The 10,902-nt window shown below is 35.4% G+C and overlaps 1 protein-coding gene across 1 annotated transcript; it reads left to right on the top strand.

Annotated features, from left to right (window-relative positions):
* Positions 1-673: 673 nt before the first annotated feature.
* Positions 674-1,612, top strand: LOC128111664 (olfactory receptor 2L13-like). Its single transcript, XM_052739891.1, has one exon. It carries the CDS (start codon positions 674-676, stop codon positions 1,610-1,612), a length of 939 nt encoding a protein of 312 aa, XP_052595851.1.
* Positions 1,613-10,902: the final 9,290 nt, after the last annotated feature.

Below are 10,902 nucleotides of genomic sequence, written 5' to 3'. Positions count from 1 at the left end.
CATATTAGGCAATGTGTATCATTTATTATATTTATTTTGTTTTTTGTATAAACACTTTTATTGTAAGTGTGTATTCAATTGGTATCTTTAAAATTTACATAAACCAAAGCATTCCTTATGGAAGTAGCATCTTATGATTAGTGTGGATCTGAACATATAGAAATCCTGTTAGTTCCAGAACAATGAATTGGGAGTGGATGTTATTTTCAGGAATGGCAAAGATTCATTAGAGAATGTGAGAGGCAGAGCACAAGGAGCAGGTCTCTGGGATCTGTCTGCACTGTGGTCAATTATGAGAACAGGGCCAGGAAGTAAGTGATGCAGAAGATAGAGGCTTTCTTAGTTTTATAAGGTGGCTTGATGATCTTGAGTAATGGTCTTGCATGGAGTTATCTAGGAGGAAATGTGTGAGCCATCTTACTCATGTTGCCACCCTTGGTTTTAAAATGACCATACAGGTGTCTCTGAACTGAGAACTTGGCCAGAGGCAAGACGGAAGAAACATTCAGCTCAGATTTCAAAATAAATTCAACAGAAGGACGGTGTTGGAGGAAGAACAATTCAGTGCAAGCATTCATTCCAAGCCAGTTCCTCTTTATTCTCCTGTTCTACTTTATATAAGTGCATTTTACTTTCAGGTCACTTTTGAAGAAAGAGAAAGCAATACATTTTCATGGAGAAATGGAATCAGAGCTCAAGTGACTTCATTTTGTTAGGGTTGTTTCCACAAAACCAAACAGGCCTTCTGCTTTTGCTGCTCATCATCTGCATATTCTCTGTGGCCTTGCTTGGCAACTCAACAATGATCCACCTCATTCGTGTGGATCCCAGGCTCCACACTCCCATGTACATTCTCCTCAGTCAGCTCTCTCTCATGGACATGATGTATATTTCTTCCACTGTTCCCAAGATGGCATTCAACTTCCTCTCTGGCCAGAAAAGCATTACCTTACTGGGCTGTGGAGTGCAATCCTTTTTCTTTCTGACCATGGCAGGTTCTGAGGGCTTGCTCCTGGCCTCCATGGCCTATGACCGTTTTGTGGCCATCTGCCACCACCTTCATTATCCTATTCGCATGAGCAAAATGAAGTGTCTGAAGATGATCATAGGATCTTGGACACTTGGCTCCATTAACTCCTTATCACACACAGTCTATCTCCTTCACATTCCTTACTGCCATTCTAGGTCCATTAACCATTTCTTCTGTGATGTCCCTGCCATGGTGCCTCTGGCCTGTATGGACACTTGGGTTTATGAGTACATGGTATTTGTGAGCACATGCCTGTTTCTTTTATTTCCTTTCCTTGGCATTGCAGTTTCCTATGGACGGGTCCTTTTTACTGTCTTCCATATGCGCTCAAAAGAGGGAAAAAAAAAGGCCTTCACCACATGTTCAACTCACTTAACTGTGGTGACATTTTACTATGCACCTTTCGTCTACACTTACCTTCGTCCTAGGAGTCTCCGTTCCCCAACAGAAGATAAGATTCTGGCTGTCTTCTACACTATCCTCACCCCCATGCTCAACCCCATCATCTACAGCCTGAGGAATAAGGAGGTCCTGGGGGCCATGACAAGAGTCTTTGGGACATTCTCTCCCAGAAAAACTTGAGCATTTCCTCTCTACTCATATTTCAGTTCCCCTGGAGAATTCCAGAGTAGTGTTGCCTATTGGAAATGTAATATTTCCCACAAACATGTCATACCTTTCTGGTTACTCATAACTGGTTAAGGTTAAATAGTATGTTCATTATTACACACTAGTACAATTATTTGCATGTTTAATTCATAACATTACAGTCAATGATATCAATAACAGAAATTCAACAATTACTATCCTAACGTAATATGACACATTATACCTTATGAGTGTATAATATTACTGTAAAATGATACTATGTATGCTGATATTGACTTGTTTCTACAAAATTAACATGATTAATTGCTTTTCTTATGTGTTTTGCTTTTATTCCTTTCATTATTAAAAGTTTATGTAAATTGAATATTTACAACATATTGAAGTTTGAATTGTTCCCATGTGACCAATACTCAAATGGTGCCAGTATCTACTATGTAGGACAATAGAGCAATCCCAAAGTCATGAAATGTTTTAAGAACATCAAAATTAAGCACAGTAAAGTACTACCTTGCTCCAGGTAGAATGGTTGTTTTAAAATCAAATGCTTTTGTGAGTGGAAGTATGGAGAAATATTATACACAGTTGGATGACGTGTAAATTAATACAGTCCTTGCTGTGTTTAGTCAATTACATAAAAATAGACAAATTATTGGATTTATCAATCCTCCTACTGTACCAAATTGAAATAGAATAAAGTGGAAGTGTTTACAAGACGTTCCCCCTACACCACTTACTGAAGTACTATTTGTGTTCACCCAAATAGTTTCTGGTATGCTCTGCTGCTATTGAATAAATATAATTAAACATAATGACTCATATATCTCAAAAGAGATAATATTGAATGTATTGTTCCCAAAGAAGTAAAAAGTTTCAGGTATAAATTGGCTGATTACCCTGACTCCATCAATGTACAATGTTTCCATGTGTGAAATATCACTTTTACCTCATAAATAAATATAGTTATCTCTCAGCTGAAATATTTATCATATACACATGTTATTATACAGTGTATCCTTGGTGTACTAACTATTGATGAGGTGAGAAGTAATAAAATACAAATTCTTGAAATTGATGAGTTTGGAGAGTTCTCATTTTCCCTTTTCTTTTTAGCATGGTCCTATGAACTATAATGCAATATGTTGCCCATCCTATCCTAATGTCCCTGTATAAGACCGTTCTAGAGGGACTTACATGGCTTAGGTCTATATAAGACCATTCTAGAGGGACTTACATGGCTTAGGATTTTTCTTATTTCCCTCAGACACTGAAATGAAACAATGGTCAAGAGTATATTAGATTCATCTACATTTTTATTTAAGTTAAATTTTTGTGCATTGTGAATAATCTTTTTGACACAAGCTGCTATTCAGATTGCATGTATTTTATTGAAGATTTTTGATAGTCTATTTATCATGCTATTGGCTTGTAGTTTTCCTTGCTGTTTTTGTTATGTTGTTACCCTGTTTTTTTTTGTTTTGTTTTGTTTTTTTTTAGTTCATTTTTTTATTTTGCAATACAATTCAGTTCTACATATCAGCCACGGATTCCCTTGTTCTCCCCCCTCCCGCCCCCCTCACCTTCCCCCCATGCACCCCCCATTCCCACCTCCTCCAGTAGCAGAGTAATAAAGGTGTTTAGAAATGCTCCTTCTCTCTCTCTCTCTCTCTCTCTCTCTCTCTCTCTCTCTCTCTCTCTCTCTCTCTCTCTGTGTGTGTGTGTGTGTGTGTGTGTGTGTGTGTGTGTGTGTGTGTGTGATTTAAAAAGCATTTGACTATAGATCTTCAGTGTAAATCTGGAAGAATTCTTCTGTGAATCTATCTGGTCCTGAACTTGTTTTTAAGCTGGAAGGCTTTAATTGCTGCTTGAATTTCCTCATTTGTTTTGGTTGTGTTAAAATTGTCCATCTCTTCTTAGTTCAACTTTGGTCAATTGCATGCATCTAGAAATTTATCAGTTTCTTTTATATATTTTCAACCTAATGGATGGAATATAGTTTATTTAAACATTTCCTTATAATATATTGAATTGCCATGGCGCATTTTGTGATGCTTTCCTGTCCATTAATAACTCTACTAATTTGAGTGATCTCTTTTTTTCTTTTGGTTAGTTGGGCCAAGGCTCTTTCTTTATCTTGAAGATGCAGGAATGCTTCAACATTCCCAAATCAATGAATGTAATAAATCACATAAATAGACCTAAAAGCAAAAAATTCCCATGATTATTTCAATATATGCATTAAGAGCCATTGACAAAATCCATCATATATTCATGATACAAGTTATAGAATAAAAGATCATCAAACATTTGTTGACATAGTAAAGGCTGTACATGCAATGTCACAGCCAAAATCATTTTAAATTGATAAAAAAATTCTAGAAGTAATTCCAATTTAATCATGATCAACAGAGAACTACCCGCTATCTCCAGTCCTTTTCAATATGGTCCTCAAAGAAATATACCCACAAATTTTGTGAAGAAGTAAATAAATGTATTTAAAGAGCTTGTTTTGATAGCATAATTTATGGGAAAATTTAAAACTGCATTTCAATGAATCAAATATTCACATAAATTTTGTATTATTGTGAGTTTATATTATTGTATTAATGTATTTCATACTAAGCACAATATATTTCATACTAAGCACATGAAATAAATATTTAAGCAAATGTATTTACTTAAAAAGATACTATATAAAGATTTAATGAAATAAAATTGTCACTTTTCTTTTAATGACTTAGGAATTTTGAAACAGTTAGCCTTAATTGTCAGCAATTTAAAGTCTAGAATAAACATTTTTCAATTAACAACTTGTATTTTTATTCAATTTCATATCAATACACAAAAATATAAAAAGCACTACATAACAAGGCTAACAGGTCTTTCTATTGCTGAGATATGGGAAATTGAGGGAAGAAGACTTCTAAAAATAAGATGTATGTGTTGCCTTGATAAAAATTTATAAAAATAAAGAAGTATTCAATCAGAATGGGATTGTAAGAAATATATGAATGTCATTAAAGTAATAAAGGCTATACTATATTGACCCTTAAACCACAAATTCAAAATCTTTCACATAGATAATAATCAGTACATTTGAATATCAATGTATCTCACAATCAGAACAAGACAACTTGTTAAATTCTGCAGTACATGTAGATGTTGTGTGAGACTTTCTACTAGGAGATACACATGTGTGTACTCACCACAGACAGGTAATTGATTGCAAATGGAAGTAATATTTTCACCAAATCTCAATTTGTTGAATTAATGAATTTATTGGGGTTACTTAGAGGAGTATGATTGAGGGAACTGAAATGCAGTTTCATTATTGAAAACACCACCTCAGCTTGTTTGATAACCCATGGAAGTTTCATCTCTAGAGATCTCTGCATGACTTGAAATCATCTTAACAGTTCTGAATGACTCCTCCTAGCAGTGTACCTGATCAGACAACCTTCTGACCTAGCAGTTGTTTACTGGTTCTTCATCCTTGGGAAGGCACTCATGAATCTTTGAAGTTTCAGTTTTCCCGGTCACGTGAACTGTGTTTGCTTCCTCAGTCTCATGAGCCTCCTTTATTGGAGGGACTGTTTCAATTCAAAGAGAATTGTTAGAGAACAGTAGAATATATAGGAAACTACATTCCTTGTGCAGTTTCACCCTATTTATTATTTGAGAATGTCATCCATGTACACAATGTATTTTGATTAAGCCTAACTTTCATTACCTCTGCTTCAATAGCTTTCCCATTTCCACACCACTATTCCTTCTCAACTTTATGTGATTTGCCACACACCACTGTCTCTACTCCATGTTGCTATATGTGTATGGGTATAGTGCCATCTGCTAGAGCATTGGTAGCCTCTCAATTGCTGACTTTTTGAAGAAAACTGACTCATTTTCCCAGTATCTATCAGTAGCCATGATACTCCCTGCTAATCATGGTTTCCTCTACTGAGCCACAATTAAGGCTTCTATGTATATGCTGAGTTATTGAGTTTTTTCTTTTTCTGTATTGAAGATTAGCTGCAAATACCATTTTCCATCATTTTTACCCTACTTTCTCTGGGACCAGTGGTTGCTGTTTGGTTTGAGTGTTTCCAGACTCTTAGAATCTTATTCAAAAAGTTGATTATGTACAGCTAGATATCAAAAGAGAAAGGGATTGTATTCAAAAATAAAACAAAAATATAGAAGAAGAGATAAATTTCAAGGGAGCTGTGGTCTCTCAGAAAGAGCTTCATTTCCTTTCTCATAGTTTTTACCTCCAATGAGCAAGTTCCCATTGGACATCCATTTCACCCTCATTTTCATGGCTTCTGATACATAGTGGTGGTCAGTCACAAAAATCACCTTGACAGATTGCTGTCAATTTTATTGCATATGTGCTGGTCTCAGGGAAGGCAGTGTATTATCTAGTCTTTTAATTGTTCTCATAGTATCTCCATATTCCTATGGTGGACACTAATCAAAAGGCAAATATGTTGTTCCACACATAGAAGAAAGTAGACACCCAATGATTTCTCACCAGTAACACTCCATCTCAGATGGCACAGTCTTAGTTTCTTATTTTTCTATCCAATGCATGAAGCGGCTACCATATAAAGAAATACACCCCCACATACTTTATTGGGAAGTTGGACCATGTCAAGATTGTTCCAATGTGTAGTCCAAAAGAAAATCTAAAAGAAATGAATAGTTTTCTTGATGGATACCACTTACTAAAGTTAAAACAAGATCAGGTGCACAATTTAAACAGACCTATAACCCCTAGTGATTTAGAAGAAATCATTAAAAGTCTGCCTTCCCCAAATTTAAAAGATGATTTTAGTGTATTCAATGCACAGGACCAGATGATTTAAGCCCAGAATTTTACCAGACATTTAAAGAAGAGTTAATGCCAATACTCCTCAAATTATTCTACAAAATAGGAACAGAAGGAGCATTGACCAATTCATTTTAAGAGGCCTCAATTACCCTGATACCCAACCACATAAAGAAAAGAGAATTACAGACTGATTTCCCTTATTATACATAGTTGCAAAAATTCTCAATGAAATACTGGCAAACCAAACCTAAGAACACATCAAAAAGATCATCTACCATGATCTAGTAGGCTTCATCCCAGAGATGCAGGGTTGGTTCAACCTACAAAAATCAATAAATATAGTCCAATATATAAACAAACTGAAAGATAAAAAATACATAATCATCTCATTAGATGCAGAAAGGGTCTTTGAAAAATTTGACACCCCTTCATGATGAAAGTACTATAGAGATTGGGGATACAAGGAAAATACATCAATAAAATAAAGACAGTTTACAGAATGCCCATACCCAACATCAACTTAAATGGAGAAAAATTCAAAGCAATTCTACTTTAGTTAGGAACAAGGCAAGGTTGCCCACTCTTTCCATATCTATTGACAATAGTACTTGAAGAAACACTCTCAGCAAAGTAACTGGATACAAATTGACTCACAAAAATCAGTATCTTTCCTATATACAAATGACAAATGGACTGAGAAGAAAATCAGGAAAACAACATTTTTCACAATAGCCTCAAATAATATAAAGTATTTTGGGATAACTCTAACCAAGCAAGTGAAAGACTTGTATGATACAAAATTGAAGTAGGAAGAAACTGAAAAAGATATCAGAAGATGAAAAGATCTTCCATGCTCATAGATTGATTAACATAAGTAAAACTGCCCAATCTACCAAAAATGATCAACAGATTCAGTGAAATCCCTATCAAAATTCAAACACAATTCTCCACAGATCTTGAAAGGACGATTCTCAACTTCATATAGAAAAAGCAAAACATTCAGGATAGTTAAAAAATAATTGTGGGAGATATCACTATCCTGAATTTGTACTACAAGCTGTACTAATAAAGAACAGCATAGCGTTGGCACAAAACCAGACACACTGATCAACAGAATCAAATTGAAGCCACAGACATAAATCCACACACTTACAGACACATGAATTTTGATAGAGAATCCAGAAACACAAACTGGCAAAGAAAGATGGCATTTTCAAAAAATGGTGTTAGTCAAATTGGATGTCTGCATGTAGAAAAATGCAAATAGATCCATACTTGCAATGCTTCATAAAACTCAAGTACAGGTGGATCAAATACGTCAACATAAAACCAGATCCACTGAACCCGTCAGAAGAGAAAGTGGGAATAGACTTGAACTCATTGGCTAAGAAAAAGACTTTCTATACAGAACATTGTCAGCATAGACACTAAGGATCGACAATTAATATATGGGACCTCATGAAACTGAGAATCTTCTGAACAGTAAAGGACACCATCACCTGGACAAAGTGGCAGCCTAAAACACAGGAAAATATTTTTTTTACCAACTCCACATGCAATAGAAGGCTAATATTCAAAATACATAAATAACATACATACAAAAACTAGATATAAAAAAAATCCAAATAATTCCTAATTAAAAATGGGGTGCAGATCTAAACCAAGAATTCTCAAAAGAGGAACTTCAGATGATGGAGAAACAATTAAAGAAATTCTTAGGCACCAGGGATGTGCAAATTAAAACTACTTTGAGATTTCATCTTATATCTGTCAGAATGGCTAAGATCAACAAAACAAGTGATAACTCATGCTGGCAAGGCTATGGAGTAATGGGAAACACTCATTCATTGCTAGTGGGAGTGCAAACTGGTACAGCCACTATGGAAATCAGGGTGACAGTTCCTTAGAAAGATGAGACTCTATCTACCCCAGGGTCCTTCTGTATCACTCTTGAGCATATACTCAAAAGATGTTTCATCCTACCACAGAGACATTTGCTCAACCCTGTTCATTGCTACTCTGTTCATAATAACCAAAAACTTGAAACAAATTAGATGTCCCTTAACAAAAGAATTAATAAAGAAAATATAATACATTTACACAATGAAGAATCACTCAGCTGTTATATAAATGACACCATGATATTTGCAGGCAAATAAATTGAAATATAATAAATAACATGAATGAGCTATCCCAGGCTCAGAAAGGCAAATATGGTATGTATTGTCTTATATCCAGATATTATCTGTTAAGCCAATGATAACCAAGCTACAATGTGTAGAACCACAGAGGAAAGGTTTAAAGTAAGGGACTGGAGAGTACAGATAAATCTTGTCAGAAAAGGGAAATAGAATAGATAATTATGTATGGATGGTGGGATTGGAATGGGAGGATCAAGTAGGGAAGGGGAGGAGTAAGGGGGTTGAGGAAGAGAATATGGGGAGAGACATTTGGGGAGCAGTTTATAAATGTAATATAGTAGAAACTTCCTAAAATAAATAATGTATGAAGGTGATATAAATGAAATTGCCAAATATTGGGTGAGACAGAGTCTCAATTGGCCATCTCTTCTCATCAAGTGACTCCTGCCATATCAATACTGGGTTACATCTAATTAAGTTGTTGGCCAAAGTGGTCCCATGGAAACCCACAAACAATCAAGGTTGTTGCCAAGACTAAAGGTTTCTCTCAACAAAGTAACATCAAGGCCCCGTTGCTGAAAGACAATATCTACACAACTCATTGAATATGTTGGAATTGAGATGGTGCCTATATAGAGTTTTCACCCCTACATGCTAACATCTTTGGTACAGGAAGGTATTCTGCATGCTATCGAAAGAGAAATAGAAACACCAAGCCTACCACAAAACCTTTGATGTACAATGGTGTTCTACTTGCAAAAGATGCTAGGGCAGTAGTTCTCAACTTTCCTAATGTTGTGACATTTTATACAGTTCTTCATGTTATGGTGAGCCCAAACCATACAATTATTTACATTGCTACTTTATAACTGTAGTTTTGCTACTGTTATGAATTGTAATATAAATATCTGATATGTAGGATGTATTTCATTGTTACAAATTGAATATAATTAAAGCACAGTGATTAACTTAAAAATATGCAGTTATATATTGTGAAATACTTACTTTGATTGAAAACAAATGAAATTTGTCTTGAAGCATGATGTAGCATGGGTAACATTCTTCACAAACAACAGTGCTACATTGCTACATTTCACAACAGTATGTGTATATAGCCAAAGTTAGTTGACGTTGCTTCTTTTTCACCAGGTCATAAATTATCAGAGCAGTCTGTGCAAGAGCACAATGAAGATCATCTTCCATAGCAAGTCTAACTCTGTATTTAGACTTGAAAACCAACAAGCTGGAAAATCACAAGTTACAATGGTATGTTGCTGGAAATGTTCCGTCTCAGACAGAACAGAATATGACATTCTGCTGTACTCATAGTTCCATGCTTTCATCACCTTTCATCAAAGAAGCTTATTCATGTGTAGCTGAAGTTTTCTCTGGTCCTGCCTAGCCCCATGGACCCTGTAGCCGCTTATAAAATAATCACTCAGAAGCTTATATTAATTAAAATTGCTTGGCTATTAGCTCAGGCTAATTATTGACTAGCTCTTACACTTAAATGAACCCATAATTTTTATTTATGTTTAGCCACGTGGCTTGGTACTGTTTCTCAGTTCTGCCTTCACATCTTGCTTCCTCTGTGTCTGCCTGATGACTCCTGACTCAGCCTTCCTGTTCCCAGAACTTTCCTCTCTGCTTGTTCCACCTATACTATACTTCCTGCCTGACTACTGGCCAATCAGTGTTTATTTATCAACCAAATCAAAGCAACATATTCACAGCATACAGAACATACATGACATTCTCACCATTCATGTAACAGATAGGAACAAATATAAAGACCCACAGATAGACATTATACACTCAGTGCTCAATGGGATATATCTGTATCAAATTCCTCCTTTCAGAGCTCAGGGAACCTGATGGAAGAGGAGACAGAAATAGCATAAGAGACAAAAAGGAAAGAAGGACACCAAGAAAACAAGACCTTCTAAATCAACATGATTTAAGCTCAAATGAATCACAGAGACTTAGGCCACATGTACATGGCCTCTGTGGGTCTGCACCAGGAACTCTGAGTATATATTATGGCTTCCAGTTTAGTATTTTAATGGGATTCTTGAGTGCGTGAAAAAGTGGGTTTCTGACTTTTGTGCCTGCTCTTGGGCTCTTTTCCTTTTGTTTATCTTGTCCAACGTATTAGTTTTTGTTTTATAATATATTTTATCACATTATCTTATATTATCATCTCAACTAATGTTATGTTTACTATTATCTCTTACAAGACTGTTTTCTAATGAGAGATAGAAACAAAGTACATTTGGATTAGAGGGGAGATCAGG

This window comes from Peromyscus californicus, unplaced genomic scaffold (genome assembly GCF_007827085.1).
Source record: "Peromyscus californicus insignis strain IS unplaced genomic scaffold, ASM782708v3 Scaffold_16__1_contigs__length_79575227, whole genome shotgun sequence".
Classification (NCBI taxonomy): domain Eukaryota; kingdom Metazoa; phylum Chordata; class Mammalia; order Rodentia; family Cricetidae; genus Peromyscus; species Peromyscus californicus.
The sequence above is the reverse complement of the archived record's forward strand: the minus strand, read 5'-3'. Positions and strand labels throughout refer to the sequence as shown.